The sequence below is a fragment of the Melanotaenia boesemani genome, chromosome 18 (assembly GCF_017639745.1).
Source record: "Melanotaenia boesemani isolate fMelBoe1 chromosome 18, fMelBoe1.pri, whole genome shotgun sequence".
Classification (NCBI taxonomy): domain Eukaryota; kingdom Metazoa; phylum Chordata; class Actinopteri; order Atheriniformes; family Melanotaeniidae; genus Melanotaenia; species Melanotaenia boesemani.
This window is the reverse complement of record NC_055699.1, coordinates 2572322-2594231: the sequence shown is the minus strand read 5'-3', so window position 1 is coordinate 2594231 and position 21910 is coordinate 2572322. Positions and strand designations below refer to the sequence as shown.

Genomic DNA, 21910 nt, shown 5'->3' with positions numbered 1-21910 from the left:
GATTTTAATAATAATAATAATTAGCAAATACTACTTCAAATGTATTTTATGGAAATTATTTAGTTTTATTTATATATATATATATATATATATATATATATATATATATATATATATATATATATATATATATATATATATATATATAAATAAATATATATATATATATATATATATTTTTACCCCTTAAAAATGGTTTTGTAAGCATAATGACTGTTAAAGGTTTAAAACCTCTAAAATCGAATTATTTTGTGATACGTTTATTTCAGGCTGAAGGTATTTGAAAAGACACATTCATTTAAAGTGCATCATGTAAAATAATATACAATATTTTTGGAGAAGGACACAAGATAGGCCTTAGGATCAAATGATTGAGTTTTTATAAGAAACAGAGTGTAGAAAAGGTATTAACACATGGAAATCAATGTTGCTGCCAATCATTGATTCATCTCAAGTCCTAATAATAATAATCATCACATTCTACTTCAAATGTTTTTTTTCCTCAAACAAAGAAAATGTGGAGTTTTTAAACATAACGTCCACTGAAGGGTTAAAAACACCCAAATCAATTCTTTCTATATGTATATTAAATATGGACTAATTTAAGCAGGAAACCAATATAAAATTATAATATTTTAGAGCAGGTTTTGCAAGGGTAGTATAGCGTGGCCACTATTTGTCAGGATTTTAAAGGACATGCCAGAATACTGCATCAGATTTTTCCATCATTGACATCATAAAGGCGTTAATCAGTCAAAATTATTAAAAGTGATAAGAAGTGATCATGACATGTGATAGATGGATCAATGCAAAACCAGCAGATAATATTAGATTAATAGACAAAACACAGTGACATAGTAAAGAATATTTATTGAAATTTAATGGAACCTAACAAAAAAGAGCTTATTTTTATAAATGATGAAAGATTTAATTAATTTATTAATAGCTTCAAGTGCAATTATAAATCAAATTTAGCTCCCAAAATTAAATAAAAATAATGAGTACATATGTAAGATGGCCATAAAAATGCTCCACAGCTGTATTTAATTTAACAAAAAACATATTTAAGAGTGTAAATTACAACATAAACAAGTGTCATTAATTCAAATACTTTATTTAAAACGTGTGTTTACAGTCTGGTAGAAACATCCGCCATATCTTCACCTTGAGGGAACTCGTCGGTGAAATCTCGCCCTTCAGCTCCTTCACTTAAAAGAGTCGCCACCGTTGATAGCGTGGCATTAGGATCCAACAGTTTCACCAAAGGCACATTCACGCCTCTTTCCTGAAAGATCAGATTCTGCAGAGTCATGGCCTGCATGGAGTCAATGCCTAAGGATGAAAGAGGTGACTCCTCTCTCAGTTCACGCTGGTCCATGCCAGTCGTCTCACTGAGCAGAGAGGCAACATATTCACTGGGTGAGATGGAGCTGACGTGTTTAGTCTGAGAATCTGCCTCTCTGGATTTCTGGAAGGCCTCACTGACTAACTCGAAGAGTCGTATGGTCAAGGCCTTGTTTTGGGAGAGGATGTTGTACCTGATGTTTCTGAAGTGAAACCTGCAAACAGCTTGTTGGGATCTGTTAAGCACGAGACAATACTCTAAGCTTTGATGAATCTCAGCTACATCTAACACCATCATCCCCTTTGCTTCTAGAAAGCGCTGGAGGGGCTGTTTGTCCAACAGGAGGCCAAGATTCAGAGCCCCCCAGTTGATAGACTGTCCAGACAGCCCCAGTTTGCGCCTGTACTGACAGAACAAATCAACGAAAGAGTTAGCTGCTGCATAGTTGGTTTGTGATGCGTTTCCCAGAAAAGCTGAGATGGAGGAGTAACACACAAAGTAGTCTAGCGGACAGTTCTGTGTTGCATGGTGCAAATTCAACACTCCATTTACTTTGGGTTTGAAAACTTTCTCATAAAGAGATTTGTCGAGGGTCTCAATCAGACCATCATGCAAGACAACCGCACTGTGAAACACTCCTCTGACTGGACAACCAGGAAACCCCTGCTTGATGACGGAGAGGACCTTATTCACATGCTCAGACACAGATACGTCACACTCCATGCTTGTGATGCTGTTTCCACACTGTTTCTCCAGGTTGTTGATTTTTTGCTGCACATCAGGTGTGGGTCTGTTTCTGGAGAGAATGATGATGTATTCACCACCTCTTTGTGATATAAACTTGACCGTTTCAAAGCCCAGGCCAGAGAGACCCCCTGCAACTATATATACTGCTCTCTTTCTGAACAGCTGTTTTCTTGTTGGCAGCAGAGGGATGTCAGACCACGAACCACTTGCGTCTCTTTCCAGAGCAACCATAGCCAGCTTCTTTGAGCTGAAATATGACAGTGGTTTCTCTGAATGAAAGCTCTTGATTTCAGATTTAATATTCTGAAAAGTGAAGCTTTCAACTGAAAACCTCCTGCTCAGGTTCAGAGACTTCATCCAGTGGTAAATGTGCGGCCTGCGTGCTCTCAGGTGTCCTTTTTGCAAAATGACCTGCATCTGAATTATCTGTACATGAACACTTTCATTTACACTCTGGAACACTTCCTGTGTAAGCAAACCTTGCATCTGAGATCCACAGATGACCACAACATGCTTGACACCTGGAAAGTTGCTAATTTTAACAGTCAACAACTCATCAAACGGTGGAAGGATGACAAATGCATCCACCTGACAAGCAAAGGAGCCATTGCATTTTGTACTAACAATCACATTCCAGCCTGATTTGTAAGCTGTCTGAGCCAAGACTTTCACCAGAGCTGAGTCAGGCACTGAGCACATGATCCCTAAATTCTGTTTGGATCTGGGCAAGGCTCGATGCAGGATCTCCCATGCAAGCACAAAGAAAGAAACGCAGGGTGTTTTTATGAGGAATGAGAACCTCTTTGTGCTGTAGCACACGTCCTCTGGAATTCTAACCTTACTAGCCCCAGCCACAGGATAACAAGAAGCAACATGGTCCCCCACTTTCAGTTTCCTCACATCTTTTCCAACTGCTGTGATGGTACCGCTGAAGTCAAGAGCGAGCAACTTGTGCAACTGAGATGAGTGTTTGGTCCAGTACAACGTCTGACCGAATTTTAGATGTGAAGCGCTGACAGGGAAGTAATCGGATGAATGAACACACAACTTACTGGGTTGAATTTCAACAGATGTGTCGCTGATCTGATCAGCTTCTTGGTCAAAGAGAATGGCACTCAGATGAGACATCTTATGTGCATCAGCTGTCTGAAAGATGCAAGGCTTGGATGTTGCAGAGGTGTAACTCCTCTCTGTATGGTCAGTGATTTCCAATGGGGTGCGGACAATGGAGGGTTTCAAGATCAGCCCATCCTTCACCACCAACTCTGGGTACTTGCTGCAAGGATATGATCTCAGGACCTCAGACAGAGCTGCAATGTTCTTAGAAGAGACAGTGTTTATGTCAATCAGCTGAAAAGAAAGATCTGGTATCTCTGCAGCAAATGATCTTGTCATACCAGCAAGAGCAAAACCTGGACTTATGCGATCTAGAGTGATATCCGATGAACGGTAGGTTACTGCTCTGATCGCTTTGGGGAAGTGAATCCGCTTCAGCTCAAGGACAATTTGGCGGAAAATCTCACAGCAGTTCGTTAAATTCTGCAGGACGACATCAGCTGGCAGTAATGTGAGGTCTTCTTTGCCCCACAAAAACAACACTTCATTGAAGTTTTTCTCAATATCTGCAATATTGAGACTTGCCAAGAGAGAAAGAATCCCACAGTTTAAGATATCTTTTGCATGTGTGAAGGGCACATATTGGGAGTTTGGATCTAAATGTTGTTCCAGACCTTGAGAGATCCCCAAATGGTCTGAGAAGACCAAAGCTTTTGGAGGAGGAGAAGAACTGGAGCCTTCATCAACGACGTTGAAAGCATTATGGTAGAAGTACTCCTCAACCACACGAGAGCGACTCCCAAGGTACCTAATTATGACATGCTTAACCTCAACTAACACTCTGCCTTCCTTATCTGCAAAGCAGCCACATACCTCAAAGTGATCCACTCCCACATCCATTGCCCTCACATAGACAATCATCTCATTCTGCAAGGGTTCAAACACTGTCAGACTTCCTATTCTGGCTGGAAATCCTGGCCTGCCAGCAAAGATATGTTCTACTGTAACAGGAAGAAGCTGCATCAGATAATCTAAAACAACAGGATGAATGTTATAGTCGTGCAGCTGAGATTGCACCTCTTCTGGAACTGAAACAGCTGCAAAAGCCTCCTTCAGGTCTTCCCCATAGTACACGTCTGCCTTATTCATAAAGACATCTCCATATTGGAAGCCTCCTTGAGAGAGATAGCTGTAAAACTCCTGAAAGCTCACCACAGATGTGCATCGTTTGTAGACGGAGCTTAGGGAAATGTACTGCTCCTCGATCAGTCTATCCTTCTTTAAAACCACAGAGCCTGATGCGTACACCGCAGACGAGGAGAGCACAGTGAAACTAGTTTCTTTTTCTTTTTGTTCGAGTTGAACCTTCATCTCTGGTGAGTTCTGCGTTAAAACAAACAGACTCTGAAAATGAAGACTGAGCTGCAGCGAGTTGACGGGAACTTTTGGTTTAGTGCTGGCCAGGAAAGCAGCTAAACCTAGCTCAGGATAGAAGGAGCCAGGGATGATGGGAATATTGTTATGCTTGTGCTCTTTCAAGAAGAAAGTAGAGTCAGACATGAGATCACAGCTGAAAATGTTGCTTTCATGTCCTGTCTGACACAGCACAGGGTGACTGCTTGCCTTGTTATTCTGTGCTGCTACAATGATAACATCTCTATTGGCACAGTCGAACTGGTATCTTGGATAAGGTTGTGGTATTGTCTCATAACCTCGGTAGAAGGTGTTCCAATCCACCTCAACACCCAGTTCAAACAGCTTGGAAACAACAGACAAGATTGATTCATGATCTTTCTGTGGTTCCACTGAGGCAAGAACAGCTGTGTTGTTTCCCAGAGTTTCCATGATATTTCTCTGTAGCACCCTTCTTGGCCCTATCTCCACCAAGACTGTTCTCTTTCTTTTAGCTGCCAACCTCAATGCCTGCTCAAAAGCAACTGGCTCTCGGAGGTTTCTCGCCCAGTATTCACCTGAGCGGAAATCTCCCCGCTGGACTTCCATGCCTGTAACTGTGGAGAACAACTCTGTGTTGAGGTCATTCTCCGTTAGTTCACCAATTGTCTCTTTGATTTCTGGCAGGATTGGGTCCATCATGTGGCTGTGATACGCTGCAGGGACGTCCAGCACACGGAGGAACAGATTCTGACTGTTAGCTGAGTTACTAAGCTTCTCGTGGAAGCTATCAATTGCATCTGCATCACCCGAAAGGGTGCAGGACTGTGGGCTGTTGAAAGCAGCAAGGCAAAGTTTCCCAGAATATGAAGGGAGAAGAGAAGTTACCTCTGATACAGCCATATTGCTGATCACAAGCATCTTCCCACCAGTGACTTTGTTTTGTAGGGTGCTGCGGAAATATATGACTTTCACAGCATCTTTAAGAGACAAGAGGCCAGAACAGTGAGCAGCTGCAACTTCTCCAACAGAATGTCCAAGCATAACATCTGGTTTGACACCCCAGTGCCTGAGAAGGGCTGTAATCCCCACCTGGATTGCAAAGAGAAGTGGCTGGACAACATCTGGGTTTTTGAAGTCACTGCTTTCTGACTCCCTCTCAAGGGTTTCCAGGATGTTCATAGTGCTGAAGGTTTGGAAGAGTTTCCCAATCTCTGTGATCTTTTCTCTGAATACAGGCTCGTTTTTCAGCAACTGCTTGCACATGCCGTGGTAAGTGACTCCATTTCCACAGAAGACAAACACCAATCTAGGATCTGAGGTAGCTGAAGGAACTTTTTTCCTTGCACTAGTTCTCAGCTTCTCTATTAGCTCATCTGGAGACGATACCACAATGGCCCTTCTGTATCTATGTTTTTGGTGACTTCTTCTACAAGCTGATGTGTACACTAAAGAATCTAGATCAACTTCTTTAACTGCCTCTAGCTGTTTAATGGTGTCCTCCGTCATCATAGTTAGAGATTTCTCGGAATTTGCAGACAAGACAAAATATTTTTCTTGCTTCTCATTGCTCTTGTGCTCAACACATGAGTGTAAGTGTTGTGTGACAATGGCATGTGCATTTGTTCCTCCAAAGCCAAAGTTGTTCACCCCTGCAACTCTTACCCTGGAGGATTCCCATTTTTCTGATTCCTTTGGAATTTTCATGTTCAAGTCTTTGGCATTGACACTGGAGGAGTCATCAGAGTAGAAACCTGAAGGAACGATGGTCTCATGCTTCATCATTAGCAGAACCTTAATGAGCCCGGCCACTCCAGCAGCTGATTCTGTGTGTCCGATGTTGCTCTTCACAGAGCCGATCCATAGTGTCCCTGAGCTGGGAGCTCTGGCTTTTGCAATGACACTGGCGATGCTTTCAGCCTCTGTTAGGTCTCCAACTGGGGTTCCAGTCCCGTGAGCCTCTATGTACTGGACATTTGCGATGTCAGAGTCTGAGTAGATTCTGCGCAGCAGCTCCTCTTGTTGTGTCCTGGAGGGTTTTGTAATCGGAGTGACTGAGTGTCCATCTTGGTTGACTGCAGTTTTACTAATGATGCCCCAGATGTGGTTGTGATCTTGAAGAGCCTGTAAATGAAAAGGAATAAAGCAACAGTTACAAAAGAAAATGTTAAAAGAAAATCCCATTTACCCTAATTTCCAGATCTTTTATTAATCCATTTTTATTATATTTATTTAGTAAAACTTTAAACAAGAGAGTCCCACTGAGATCACAGACCTCTTTTTATTCTTAAATGGTTTGTTAGTTAGAAGATGATAAACACATAAAGCAAAATTAGATTAGATAAATATTTTACAAGAAAAATTTACACCAAAGTCAGTTTAATAACTTTTTGATGTGTCTCATGCATCAGTGTAAAGAACAATTTTCGGAGAATCGCAGTTTTAAAATATTTTTAGCACAATCATTCCAGAGTTTTACTCCCGTAACAGAAACGCAGTGACATTTAATATCTGTTCTTACCATGGGGTTTTTCAAAATTTAAATGACCTCGCTGAGCATATTTCTCTCTCATTCTGGATTGCTTCTGGATATTGGAAGGTAATTGTTTGTTCTTAGCTTTGTACAAAATTTGGATTAATCTATGATCTATGAATTGAACAAATAATGGATCTGTTGTTTAGGTTTATAAGTTGATATTCTAATGACTTTCTCTTGCAATAAAAATGTTTAATTTGAATTTGAAATATTTTTATACGTTTTTCCCCAAACCTCAAAACAGTATGTCATGTAAGGTACAATTAATGAATGATATAACGTAAACAATGATTTTTAGACATAAAAAGTCTTCCGTTTCATTCAACAATGCAATAGTTTTAGGCTTTTTTTTTTATTATAGTTTATGTGACGTTTCCAGTTAGTTTATTATCAACAATAACTCCTGAGAATTTGGCTTCAAGAACAGTTTCTATGGCAATGTCATTTATTTTGGATTTTCTATTATTATTTGTTATATGATTTATAAAGATAATGCATTTAGTTTTTCCTGTGGTACCCCACATGTAACCTTTTTTCATTAGCATCAGTCATTTCTTCGATTTTATCCATCAGTGCCAGTGAAGTGTTTTGGTTTTTTCCTGAAACCTTGTTGGTTACAAATAATATTGTGCAATTAAGATATTTAACAAATACTTTTCCAAGGCAAAAGTGAAACTGGTCTGTAGTTGTGCAGAACATGTTTATCACCAGACTTATACAGAAAAATCACTTTGACTATTTTCATTTGTAAAGGAAGTTTCCAGCCATCAGGGACAAATTACAGATGTAAGAAAAGGGTGTAGCTGCTTGTAACCAAAGACAAGGTGAGACTGTTCCAGTCAGGTGACTTTTTGTTTTTGAATTTATTTATTTATTTGTTAGTTTGATAGGGACAAGTGTATACAATAAACATGTGTCACACCATAACATAACATAACATAACATAACCATAACATTAGCCAAGGATAATTTGCAATTTATGTACAATGCCAGTGATTTCATTTGATTAGTTTCAATGGATTTAGCTTTATTTTTATACTTTATCAACAAAATATCCATTAAATCTCTGGGCAATAATGTTTTTATCACAAACTGTTTCATTATCACAATACAAATAAGATGGGTTCTACAGTTTTTATTCTTTTTTATCATTTCATTTAGCGCCTTCCATGTGTTGTTCATATTAATTTTATTTTTTCCCAGTAAATCATTATAATACATTTCTTTAGTGTGCCTCAAAAAACATATTAGTTAATTTTTTATAAGTTTTATATTTATTCTCAGCTTCAGAAGCTTTTTGTATAAAAACTTTTCTGATTGCAGGCTTTTTGCAGACCTTTGGTTCTCCACAGTTTGTCTTTATATCTATCTTTTACAACTCATTTACATATTACAATATTTTGTTGAAAATTTAGCTCATTCTCTTATTTTCAAGGGGGTCCTGGACAGGAAAAGCACCAGCACACAAACAAGAGACAGTCTCAGTTAAGAAACATAATAAAAGCAAACAAAATAAAACAAATTAAGTAATTCAGCCAATATAAAAAGAAACAGCCGATCAGCTTGTTGTTTGCAGACACACCTGTAGACAGGTTTGTATTGGCATTTTGGAAAATGTACAAAGAATTTAGTCCTGCTTATTAATTTAATTCCCAATAAATTTAAAGTTTTTACATTTAAAAAGACAAAAACTTTCCTTTTAATATGTGACATAATTAAACAATGAGGTTATTACAAACCTGATATTGTTAAATAATATAAAACATCAGAGAAATTATTAATGATGATGATTTTATTCCTCTCTGACCTTTTTAAGCGGTTTCAGGAGAACAACCCCACAGCCTTCCCCTCTTCCATATCCATCTGCTCTGCTGGAAAAAGGCTTGCTGGTCCCCTCAGGTGAGATCATCTTGGCCTTACTGAGCGCTACAAACACTCTTGGCTCAATGATGCAGTTGACCCCTCCACAAACAGCCATGTCACAATCACCTGACAGATAAAACATACTTATCACACCCAATAACATTTTAAAGCCAGGTTGTAAATAAAACAGAAGGCTGGCTTTCCACCTGTACCTTTGGTTGGTGCTCTACTAGTGGATGAATTAAAAATGCTGTACAGACCTTGTTTAATGGATTGGCAGGCAAGATGAAGAGCCACCAGGGATGATGAGCAGGCACAGTCTATAGACAGTGAGGGCCCAGTGAAGTTGAAGATGTAGGAGACTCTGTTTGCTGCAATGCTCATGGCGAGCCCTGTGCCGGTCCAGTGGTTTATCACACTTGGGTGCACGTGTGCAGCATTGGTCTCATAATCTCTGTTCATTATCCCTGTGATCACAGCAAACATGAGGGTCATACTGAAGAGCTACCAATTTAACATCTCAACAGGTGTAAGATTGGGTATAGATTGGCTTCTGTCTTACCAAAATATACTCCTGTCCTTGTCCCGCTGGCTTTCTCCATAGGAATTCCAGCATTTTCTAGAGCCCTATAAACACACTGAAGGAGCTGCTTTTGTTGAGGATCCATTTGTTCCACTTCACTGTCGCTGATGCCAAAAAACCTATGGTCAAATTCATTAAACCTGCAAGTGTTCAAAATTCATTCAGTCAGTCACAATTAACTAAATGTTCCAGTTATTTTGCATTAATGTTGGGCATCCACTGTAAAGAAAATAATCCAAACGTGTATCACCAGGCGCATTCAAACTTTATATATATATTTAAGTATAAACCCTGTCTACCTCCAGCCAGCTACTGTGTTAGAGAAGGTCCTGCCAACAACAACACTTTGGGGTAAATATGTGACGTGTGAACCATGAACCTCTAGTTTTCCTCATTCAACAAAAGCAACAAGAGAAAGCCGATCAGCGGATCATCGAAAGCTGTTATGATTCATGGAGCAACATGAGAAGAGAGGAGGAAGCAGCTGCTGCACAAACAGAGACGAGCAGAGATCCTCTAGAACAGTCATGTTGGTGTAGGATTAGTTTACAAAAGAAGATGGGAAAAGTTTAGCTCATCTTTACCATCTCGCCTCTCCACGTCCCGCCTTCCTAACAGAAATGATGGATGTATGGAGCTTGTCGTGCCGTGTATGCGTTAATTACATTAAAAACATTAATGCATAGACCTAGTGGTTGGCAGAGATATACTCATTTCATCATGAGTATAAAATCTTTAAGAATCAATAATCCATCAAAGGAAAGGCTACAAAGAAATAATCACACCTGAGGCCTATTTTTATTTAGATATACAATACATAGATATGCAGAAATAATACCACTTTATCACAGAGGAGAATTTCCAGCTTTAAATACATTTTATACAGATATTAACAAAACATAAAAGCAAACACATCTACGTAGGCCGTGAGATAAGATTTAAACACATACCCATCAATGAGAGCGGCCTTGGCTGTGCAGGATTTACCCGCTTTGGTGTCATCGGGGTCATACCAGCTCGCCAAATCAAATCTCTCTTTGGGAATTGGCACGCTACAGTTTTTTCCATCCAGCAGAACCTTCCAGAAATTTTCAAGCCCTTCTCCTGTTAATGAAGTATTAGTAGTCAAAGAATTATTTATTCTTGATTTAAATTAAAGTCTTGCATAATGAATAAAATAAATACGAGTAACAGGAGGATTACTGGAAGAGAGATGAAGAGAAATACAATTTTGATGCACAAATCTGCTTTTAGATTTTTTAACTTTTTCTTAAAATTTGAATTTTTTAATTTGAGGTTTCCTGAACTTATAAAAGTGTTTCACGCCAATGTAAAGCTGCTTTGTTGTTGGTAAAAGTGTTTTAGTAATGTATTCAGAACTTTGTAAAAATGTTTTGCAGTTGCAGACTAAGTTTGATTGAAGGATTGTAAAAGTGTTTCACGTTTTTTTCTGAAATGTGAAGTTGTTTAGTCGTTGGTGAAAGAGGTTCAGCATTGTAAATGTAAAAACATGGTTTCTATGATGTAAATGTGCAAAGCAACAATGCAAAATGTTTCACTCGATGTAATATTGTTTTGCACTTCCCAGCCACTGTACTTGTGCCATAAATAAAAGAAAAATAAATACATTTATTTAAACCTACATGTGAGACTATTCAATTGGTTAGAAAAATGACTATTTAATGGGGCTATTAAAAACTAAAACATATCTAATGTTGCTTTTTGTCAAACGGTAAAACTTAAAAACATTTGGTTGAATCTTAAGGCAAGACAAGTTTATTTTATAGGACATTTCATGTACAAGACAGTTCAAGGTGCTTTAATAAAACATTGAATCCATCACAGCGGGGAGCAGGAAGCATTAAAAAGTACATTAAAACAAACTTTAAACTGAAATAAAATAAATTAAATAAAATCAGAAAAAGCTCAAATAAAATAAGATAAAATGCAAGAAAACAGGTGTTCTGATCAAAGGCAGCAAATAGAAAAGTTTTTAACTCTGATGTAAATCTGCTGAGTCAGCAGACCTGCAGTTTTCTGGGTGTTTGTTCCACATGTGAGGAGCATAAAACGCTGAATGCTGCCTCTCCACATTTAGTTCTGACTCTTGGAACAGAAAGTAGACCTGACCCTGATGACCTGAGGGAGCTGGTTGTTTCATAACCAACCAGAAGGTTCTGAATGGATTCTGGTATCTAAACCATTCAGGTCTTTGTAAACTAACAGCAGGAAGCCAGTGTAAAGATCTGAGGACTGGAGTTTTAGGATCTCCTTTCCTGGTCTTAGTGAAGACTGGAGTTGTAGGATCTACTTTGCTGGTCTTAGCGAGGACTGGAGCAGCAGCGTTCTGGACTAACTGCAGCTGTCTGATGGACTTTTTAGGGAGACCTGTGAGGACAGCATTACAGCAGTCCAGTCTACTAAAGATAAATGTAGACCAGTTTTTCTAAATCCTGCTGAGTCATCAGTCCTTTAATCCTCCAGATGTTCTTCAGTGATATTAGGCCAACTTTACAACTGACTTAGTTGCTAGTTTTGAACTTTGATGTTTGAAGCTGAGAACTGACTTTTAATCTTTCTTCCATTGGCTCCAAAAATTATTATTTCAGTTTTGTCTTCATTTAACTGAAGGAAGTTCTGGCACATCTGATCCAGACTCTGATCAATGCAGTTGATCAGAGTCTGGATCGGACTGTAGTCCCCTGGTGAGATGGTTATGTAGATGTGTGTGTCATCAGCATAACTGTGGTAACATGTTTATTTGTTTTCCATAGATGTTGAACAGCAGTGGTCCCAGGATGGAGCCTTGGGGAACTCCACAGGTTATTTCAGTTCGCTCAGATTTATAGTTACCTATAGACACAATGTAGTCCCTGTCTTTAAACAGGACTCAAACCAATTAGTTGCAGTGCCAGAAAGTCTGTTCTGGTTGACCATGTCAAATATAGCACTGAGATCCAGTAGTACCAGGACTGAAATGTTTCCGCTAACAAGGGGATGTCTTTTAAGACCTTAACTAGAACATCTCAGTGCTGTGGTGTGGCTGAAAATCAGACTGGTAGACATCAGAACAGTTATTTATTATTTATAATGTATAATAATTTATACAGTTATTATTTTAGTTAATCAGGATGTTGCGTAGCTGCTGGAAGACAGCTTTTTCTATAATCTTATTAAGAAAGTGGGCGTTTGATATCGGCCTGTAGCTGCTCATGAGTGCAAATCTAGGTTTTTTTTTCAGTACACGCTTGATGACTGCTGTTTTTAGGGAAGACGCCTGAAACTCATTTCATAAAATTTGTATAATGCTGCCAAATAAATGTAGTGAAGGACAGTAATAGAAAACATTACTGCTCTCTGAAATGTAACTGAGCTCAAGCATAAAGTCACATAATGTGGAAATTCTGAGCAAAAACAGAAATGAAAAAGTGTTGTACTTAAGTACAGCATCTGATTTTCTTATTTTCAAAACTAGTCCTCAAAAGCCTCAACCTGAGTACTTTTACAACTTTTAAAATAAATCTCTCTCTCACACACACACACAGACACACACACATACAGTTGAATTATCTGCTTAGAGACGTTTGAAGCCCAAACCAAACCAAAACAAGCTCTTAACTTCTGCATACCTCCTGGAAAGTTGCACCCGATCCCCACCACCGCGATTCCTTCATCTGCCTCTAACATTCTGACAGATACAGAAATCATAACTCTTCAGTGCAGCATTGGGTCAGTCTCATTTCCAGACATCGTCACACCAAAAGAAAAAGTGAGAGCACCATTTTACCTCCACTTGTGTCTTAACTCGGGTCCAAACTGTGTGATTAGTGCAGTTTAGCGATGCACCAGTGCATCCTTACATCCGTCCATGTGCTTCCCTCAGTGATGGTATCAGTGCCAGACTTACACTGATACCAGACTCTTTTGGCCAGCTTCTTTTCATTATGAAACATTAATGATTGATTGTATATGTTGCTATGGAGATGAAGGACTTCAGTGCACACATTTCAGGTGCCAAATGATAAGACCAAGTTTAATCAATACGTTATACAACAGGTGACTTTAGTTCTGGTTGCATGGAAGCTCAATGCAGTTTTGACATAAATTAATTATTCATTATAATTTAACATTCATGACTGAATTGATTTACTCTAAGTAACTACCATTAACAGGCTCATTATTATTAAGGAGTTGTTATCATTACTCCAGTAAACACCTTTAACCTTAATTTTATGGTTTTGATTAGATATGTTTTAGGTTCAGACAAATAATGAAAGACTCCATGCAAAGCAGCAAAAACGTGTAAATGGAGAATTTCTGATGGCAGTCATCCTCAGACGTCTTTACAACATACAGAGCAAGACTGCAGCATCACTGTATGCAAAGCTGTTGTTTGGATGCATCAATAACAACTAAGAATAAAATGTGATTATCCGTATATAAGAAATACAAAAAAATAATTATATTTTTCCCAAATTCAGCTTGTAAAATTTGCCTCAGTCAACTATAACTCAGGAAGTCAAATAATAATTTTCTTGAATAAAGTTATTGAATCACGTGTTAAGCAGTGTGAACTAGACATTGTTTTTACTGATCGTCATTTTAATTTGACTTATTTTACTTCTATCATCAATCAGCTTCACAGGTAGTTCTACTGAAGCTTTTCTGGTTGTCTTTGTTCCTCTGTAACCTTCCCTCTATCAGACGCTAAATGAGGGCTAGTGTTACTAATGATACGTTCCGACTGTTACTATCATCACATGGGGATTGAATTAAAGAATAAATTTATGAGCTCCATGAAAAAGCCCAGAATTCTGAAATTGTTCTTTGACCCTCATCAAAATCACAAAGACAGTCTAATAATACACAGCTGTACCTTCAGGAGAGAAAAACCTGCAGGTGTGCTGAGTTTCCTGAAAGCAAATTAAAGTCTGGATGTTACATTCTGTTGAATCTCATTCTCTTTGGTGGTTTGGTGAGCCAGCCGTAACAGATGCCATTCCCAAAATAAAAACATGCAAAATCGTGTTGCTGTTCTGCTCTGATTGTATTTAATAATTTATTTCAGAATTTACACATTTACATTTCCTTCTTGTCATGTTTAAAAAAGGCTGGGCAAAGTAAAAATGTATATGTTCCCATTAATATTACACCACACATTTTAACAATATCATTACCCTTTCTTACACAGTTTATCCAAAAACAAAGAAACAAACACCATTTAAGCTCTGACTCCACCGTCCTGTTCTTCTTCAAGCTTGTATTTATTTAAAACAAGTGGTTTCCATCTTCTTTTGAACTAGTTTATTTTTGTATTTTGTTTTACCCACCACTAAAAACTTAAGTTATTTGAGTCAATCTGACAAACTGCATTTTTAAATTCAGTTTTTTCTTAGATTTTATTCCTCCTCTCTTTATTTTATTTGGAAGAAAATGATTGATTGCTTTAAATACTATTTGCACTGATTTAAACTGAATCAAGTCTGGAAACTAGAGCTTGTTTTAATTTTTTTTTAATTAGTGCTTTTAAATATGTTATTTGTGTGTTTGTGACTGATTGTTTTTACTGCTGGCTGTACAACAAATTGCCCTCACGGGATAATAAAGTTTCCTTGAATCCTTGTATTTTTAATAGTTCATTTGCGTGATCTCTAAATCCTGCATTATTCATCCAATCACACTTTCCTGCATTGTTTATATTTTGTATATCACATTTTATGTTTTCCACACCTCTACACAACCACTCAAATATAATCAAATGAAAGCACTAAATAAAGTAAACAATGCTTTTAGATTTAGGATGTCTTGTTTTCCTCTGGATGACAACGCTGTGCCAAACAAACCCAAAAATAATGCTTTCAACAGCTTTTGTGGTTCAAAATCTTGAGAATCTAATTTTATTTATTCTGCGTTGATATTCTAAATGCTTACTTTATTTCTATTTTTCTCCTTTGATTTGCAAACAATATGAAATTAGACTTTTAGCTCAGAGCCCTTCACGTTTTCCACATTATGTGGTTATAAACTTGTGTTTAACAGAACATTTAGCTGCATCTGTTTAATAACAAACTGACATCTTTCAAGGTTAAAAAAAAACTGAAATGTCATCCGGAAGTATTCCGGATCTGAAAGTCTAAACTCCTGATGACCCCTGAATGCATCACCTGTCTGATCGTTTTGTCTTTGCTTTCCGTCCCATTATCTACATTTTTTTGTTACCTACACATATAGTTTAGTTAAATCAACACAAGTCAAATATCAAAGAGATGAAAAAATACAGAAGAGTTTATTATTAGTACAGTACAGGTACAGTAAAATCAGAGTAGTCAAACTCATTAAAATGTTTAACTGTATCCAAATAAACATTAAAAGTTTTTATTAAAACGAACATAAAGTTATTTAAAACTTCTTATATCTTGTCAGAAATACTGAGAATGTAAGACACTCTTTGCAAACAAAGAAGTGCTGGAAGAACACGTAGGACATTTATATTAAGACCATCATTTCCTGGCAGGTAGTGTTGTGACGTAAGACTCTGCTGGTTAGTAAGATAACGGCATCGACTGAGAAAGGCGCTCCTTTCCGTTCTTTTCCGTCCATGCTTCCTTATTCCCATGATATGGAGAGCATACGGCAGCTCAGCTCCCACAGCTTCTGTGCCAGGTCGTCATCTTTTCCTGCATTACAGCACTTGGCAGGAGCGCAGTCACTGGAAGCAAAGAAGAGTTAAACTGGGTCAGTCACTGCCATGTCATCCCCGTTTACATACTTCAAACCAGTACCTGTAGTATCCACCGCTCTGGTTCACTAGTGACGGTTCCACGGCGCAGTAAATTGTGGTCTGAGCTCCCTGGATGGAGTTTTTGGTGAAAGGACTGGCTATCTTCATAAAGATCTGCTCAGGGCTGCTCAGATGACGCCACAAATCTGTCTGAACAACTCCGGGATGGAGAGAGTATGCCGTCACACCTGTGCCTGCACGGAAACACACATCTGATTAATAATGCTGAGCAACAGGTTAGCCAGTAAAATGCACAGCTTGTTCCTCCCGAGGCTAACCTGAAAGACGGCTGTAACAGAGCAGATGTGGTGCGAGACGTACCTTCTAGTCTTTGAGCCAGTGAGCGGGTGAAGAGCACGTTTGCGAGCTTGCTCTGAGCGTAGGCTTTACTCTTGCTGTAGCTCTTCTCGCTGTTGATGTCCTCCAGATTGATGGAGCCCCATGCGTGAGCCATGGAAGACACGGTAATGATCCTGGATGGAGCCGATCTTTTAATCAGGTCAATCAACAAATACGTCAACAGGAAATGACCTGAAGAAGAAGAAAAAAAAATCAAGTTCATTTCTAGAGTTTTAAAACTAAGTAAATCTGTTTATTACAAGAATCATTGCATCCTAAACCTTCCTATAATCTACACATGAAATTGTAGGTTAAAAGATGCTCTCACGTTACAGCTGGTTATGACACATACAACATGTTGAAAAAGTATTCAACTACTACAATTTGGAAATAAAAACCCACCAAATATCTACTTCTTCATTCAATTTACAAAAAAAAGCCAACAACCTTAAAAGATGCTAAATATGTTCCTGTATGGGCAACAGGTTCAACAGCAACACAGATTTTTGTCCCTTCTTCAAACCGACAAAGCTCCAGCTCTTTCTCATTGTTTACAACAATGTTTGAATCCTGCCAGATTCCCAGCTGGACTGAGGTCAGGGCTCTGATGGGACCAGTTTTAAACATTTCCCCTTAAATCGCCCGAGCGCTGCTGTAACAGAGTGCTGAATTTTCATTCTCAGTCCCTCATTTACGGCCAGTTTCCCAGCTCAAAGACAAAACATCCCAACAGCATGATACTACCACCACCGTGCTTCGTTGAGGGGATCACATTCTTGAAATGATGAGAAGTGCTTGGGTTGAACCTGACAGTAGCTCGATGGTCAAAAAGTTGAACTATTATGAGCATACCTACACACTGTAGCTCAAAAATGTTTAACACGCACACACCCCTTCTGTTTCCTCCCTCACAGCGACTCAAAATCTGTAAAGTGTATTCAAGTGTGGATATAGGTTTCTAACTGTAATGCCACATTTTAACCTCATGGAGTTTACACTTCTTTCACAGGGCACAGAGGAAGGGCTGCAGCCATGTTGATTTACACGGGGCTTTCCTTCGTATGAACTTCTGGCCCAATTCCAGGTCCCACTCTTGGCCCTGCCGCTTGACGGGGTAATGTGTCTCTTTTCTTTGGGAGATCAAAGATAATATTCATCAAACCCTTTATCTGGGTTACTGGGGATCATTTACATGGCTGGCCGACCACTACTCCATCTCCTACAGGAAAAAGGAGCACAAACTGAACACATTAACCTCTTCTTGATAAGAGCCCCATGGGGGGCGGGGGGTCAGCATGAGATGCATGCACTAATGTCTGCACACACTAGAAGCAGCAATCCTAAAATGTAGCACGTCAAAACGAGAGTACCTTAACTAAGACGATGGAGGCGTTGATCATCAAAACTGGCTGATGGGTTCCTGAGAAATATTTAACCTGGGTAACACCTCTATTAAAACATCTGTAGAACTGCTCAGGTTCACTTTTTTAGCTTCATCTTTCACACATTTCTGCATCAGACATAATTTTACTCATTCCTAGATGAACTCAGCTGCAATCCTCTGCTTTTCTCTGGATGTAATGTGGTTTTCTTTTAGGATGAGATAGTGATTTGCATCTTCTACTGTGTTCTATGTGAATTCACCCTGACACAGTGACATACATCTTAATTCTGACACTTCTGTAGTAATTTCACATGTCTCAGCTTTATTTTGAAGCTAACATACAGCCCATGTAGTTGTGAAGATACTTATATTTATTTTAAGTATGTCATTGTGGACAAGAAAGAGAAAAGCCAGGCCTCGAGAGGATGACGTTATCAAAAAAGGAGCCAAGAGGAGAATCTGTGGTAACTTTATCATAACATTATTTCTATTAGCAGAATAACCAGACTTTTATTTCAGGTAAACACCATTTATGTCAACAGTTAAGTAGTGTAGAAAAGTGTTTAAATTGGACACTAGTGTTAATTTTATTAACGAAAACTAAACGAAAATATTTTCGCACATTTTTCACCAGATGAAAACTAGACTAAACGAGACAAAAACCCCAATTAAAAACCAATAACTGAGCCTAAAACAGGAGGCATGTTCGTGGATTAATGAAGACGAGACGAAAAAAAAAAAACTGGGCTAAAATCTGTGGACATTTTAGTTCATAAACTAAGACGAGACGAAAATGATATAATTATACGATATGATTTTGTCAAATCCTTTTCCTCCTCGGCTCTTCCACCACACACACACACACACACACACACATTGACACACCCCCTCAGTGTTGCCAACTTAGCCACTTTGTCGCTATATTTAGTGAGTTTCAGACCCCTCCAACAACTTTTTTTTAACAAAAGCGACGAGCGACAAATCTAGCGACTTTTTCTGGTAGTATTGGAGACTTTGGAGATTGACATAGTTTACTCTTTCCATTGTTGAGTCAGTGCTGTAGTAGCTGCAGTCAGCCACTTGTTGTATCTGGCTGGCTAACTTACGTTAGCTTCGTAGCATGTAGTGACCGTAGCCACTTTTTGATAGAATTGTGTGTGAAGTTGAATTTATGCTCACTTAGATATGTTATACTGGTCAGGCAACTATGTTTTCAGTTGGATTGCAAGTTTAATTAAAGCAGACAAAAGTATGAGCTAATCTAGGAGCTGCAAGCGAACTACAGAGAACACAAAACACCTGGGCAGCTACACATGGATGCAAACTAAAAACTAAAACATACTACAACAAATCATCTAGGTAAAATAATACACCACACTTAATTCAAAACAACTTTAACCTACATTTTCATACATGAAATAGCCTAAATGTGGTATAAAAGTAAGTAAAATTGTCTGTGTTTTGAATGTTTGTGATATAAAAATGGGGTTCCAAGCTAAAAAAGGTTGGGAACCACAGCTTTAGGAGTTTCATCCCAATGTATTTATTTGGTGACATAAAATGCTGTTTAGTTTGTCTTCAGGTTACCAAACAGGAAGAGGAAAAATAAAAAGGTCACGCTTCTGAGGCTCAAAGAGAGCCCATGTGTGATTGGCTGCATTTACCCATGTGATTTACACCGATCTGCATCTCAAAACCGTCTGCCGTCTTCCCGTACGGACAAACCATCACACCAGCGTTGTTGATGAGGATGTTGAGTTTCGGCTCATCTGCAGAAAGAAAAGCATGACGGGGTAAAACTCCACGGCTTACAGGGATTTTCACAGAACAGCATTTAAATGAAGACATGCTGTAACCTCGGTTGATGGCTTCGGCAAACTCTCTGATGGATTTGCTGTCTGACAAGTCAAGTTTCATGCAAGCGACATTGTCGTTGCCAGAGCTTTCAATAATTTCTTTTAAGGCTGTCTGCGCTTTCTCCATGTCTCGGCACGCTATGATGACCTTGGCCCCTAAACAGAAAGAACAAAAAGCAGTGATTTACAAACTGTGTTTGCAGTTTCTCAGACAGAATATGTGTATGTAGCAACAGGAAATCAAAAGCAGCAAGTGGGAGGATGAATAAAGAGCACCCTCTTGTGATGACAAATGTGTATTTATGCTTAGAAAACATGATTAAATAGAAGAAAAGCACCAATATACAAAGCACAATCACATTAAGTTTGTTATTCTTTAAGCTGTTATGTTTTTCTTAATCGGCCTAATTTTTTTAATGCGTGATCTTATGGCAGTGAGCCATTTGAGAGAATCACAATTTTTAATATTTTTAAAGAAATGACAATTTAAAACCTTTAAAAATGACTAGACCTAAATCTAACAGGACAATGTTAAACATGTGATGTTGAGCTGCTGAATTAATGGTGATAATACTTTGAAGATTTTGTTAAGAACCTTGCAGCAGCGTCATGAACAACTTCAGGTGTGTGGCTAAAATGGTTGCACTCTGCAGCATGACGCATAAAACACTGGGAAATCTTTCTAAAAGCTACAGCCTTGTTCTAAACGTACAAAGTCATGCCGCATTCTGCTGAAGCAGACCTTCACTTATTAATACTGCTGCAAATGTTGATGGGATTTTGAACAACAGGTCCTTTCTTTTGTGGCAAACCTCAAAATCTTTTGGTTTCGCGTCAGCTGTTCATGCCAGAAATAAAGGCCGACTGTATGAATGCTGATCATGATGATTAAAAAAAAATTACGAAACATTTCCCATTAAAAATGGGATTCACATGCACACATCTCAGACTCTTGCTTCTTCAGATTAGGTCAAGGTGACGTCATGTGTTGCTCAACTAAATTATGGGTTTGGTATCCACCCTTTGTACAGATTGTGCAAGAAAGAAAAGTGGAACTTCTTAAGTGGCAACACAGGCCCTTTCTGATCAGTTTAAGAATATCAATAACAACTTATTTGCTGTATTTCTTTACATTTGGCATTCAGTTTTCCACATCCCATCGTAACTGTGACTGAACATAAATTCTCCTCAGATGGCTTTGTTCAGTGTAAAAAGTCGGTATTAATTTATTTGGTAAAGAAATTATTTGCAGCAGGTGCTTTAGATAATGAAGTTTACATTAAATTGGCCTCCAAAACGTTGTTAACAGTTGCACTCCTTTTAGTTGATCTAAAGGTGACGAAAACAACCTTGACAAAGAAAAAGCAGCAAAATAGGCCGTGAACAAATAAACCATGTAATGCCAGTGGGATCTACCTCTCTTTGCCAGGTCTATGGCCGTTTCTTTGCCGATACCAGTGTTGGCGCCGGTGATAACCACAGTTTTGCCATCGAGCTTCACATCAGAGGACCAGGAAGCCCGGAAGAGATTTCTGGGACATTAAGAAACTTCAGCTGATCAACATCAACAAAACGGCTGGAACATAATAAAACACACTAACAGCACAGACATGACAACTTGTTCTCCGGCCTGCCCGTAATAACAGAAATGTTTATCCACAAAAGTTTGGAAGCTAGCTAACAAAGACTTAGTTTTACGCAGCAAATCAACAAATTAAAAAATAAAAAAATACGTTCAAACAAACGTAGCAAAAAAAAAAGCAAAAAAAAAGAAACATACCTTAGAGCTTGCATATTAGTTTAACCCAACAGGCACGTCGACTGTGGAAAAATGTCAAAAACACGAAAAACCTGAAAAACTCAGACCACAAATGTACTTCAACCTTCCAACAGAACATCTGAGGATTGAAAAGTGGCAAAGCGGAAGTGTCACCATGTACTTATCTCTGATAGGGTTGACACTCAGCCAATCAAATGCGAGTTCCTGGGTATTTCTCATCGATGATTGGTTACAGTGTAAGTTTCGGT

General features: G+C 38.5%; 2 protein-coding genes across 3 annotated transcripts; both read right to left on the bottom strand.

The window, feature by feature from the left end:
• Nucleotides 1–961: 961 nt before the first annotated feature.
• Nucleotides 962–13209, bottom strand: fasn2 (fatty acid synthase 2). The gene is made up of 5 exons (XM_041968805.1): nucleotides 13169–13209; nucleotides 9502–9662; nucleotides 9200–9406; nucleotides 8884–9065; nucleotides 962–6664 (listed from the first exon to the last, which is right to left on the bottom strand). The coding sequence occupies exons 1-5, from the start codon at nucleotides 13207–13209 to the stop codon at nucleotides 1130–1132; spliced, it is 6126 nt and encodes a 2041-aa protein (XP_041824739.1). The 3' UTR covers nucleotides 962–1129.
• Nucleotides 13210–15789: 2580 nt separating this feature from the next.
• On the bottom strand, nucleotides 15790–21813 carry LOC121629249 (retinol dehydrogenase 12-like). 2 transcript variants are annotated; one of them, XM_041968885.1, is made up of 7 exons: nucleotides 21663–21813; nucleotides 21299–21414; nucleotides 19883–20038; nucleotides 19691–19795; nucleotides 16625–16834; nucleotides 16305–16497; nucleotides 15790–16231 (listed from the first exon to the last, which is right to left on the bottom strand). In XM_041968885.1, exons 1-7 carry the CDS (start codon nucleotides 21674–21676, stop codon nucleotides 16129–16131), a joined length of 897 nt encoding a protein of 298 aa, XP_041824819.1. In that variant the 5' UTR covers nucleotides 21677–21813; the 3' UTR covers nucleotides 15790–16128. The 2 variants fall into 2 exon arrangements, with proteins under 2 accessions (XP_041824819.1, XP_041824820.1); XM_041968886.1 differs by having other exon boundaries at nucleotides 21299–21458; nucleotides 21663–21797.
• Between the last annotated feature and the right edge of the window lie 97 nt (nucleotides 21814–21910).

Coding starts and splice junctions, on each gene's coding strand:
- fasn2 (XM_041968805.1), bottom strand. CDS start 13,209: ATGTTAGAGGCAGATGAAGGAATCGCGGTGGTGGGGATCGG. Junction 9,407..9,501: donor AAGGACAGGAGTATATTTTG/GTAAGACAGAAG, acceptor CTGTGATCACAG/GGATAATGAACAGAGATTAT. Junction 6,665..8,883: donor TCCTGAAACCGCTTAAAAAG/GTCAGAGAGGAA, acceptor TTTCATTTACAG/GCTCTTCAAGATCACAACCA.
- LOC121629249 (XM_041968885.1), bottom strand. Junction 19,796..19,882: donor TGCCGAAGCCATCAACCGAG/GTTACAGCATGT, acceptor TTCTTTCTGCAG/ATGAGCCGAAACTCAACATC. Junction 16,835..19,690: donor GATCGGTGTAAATCACATGG/GTAAATGCAGCC, acceptor CTTCTTCTTCAG/GTCATTTCCTGTTGACGTAT.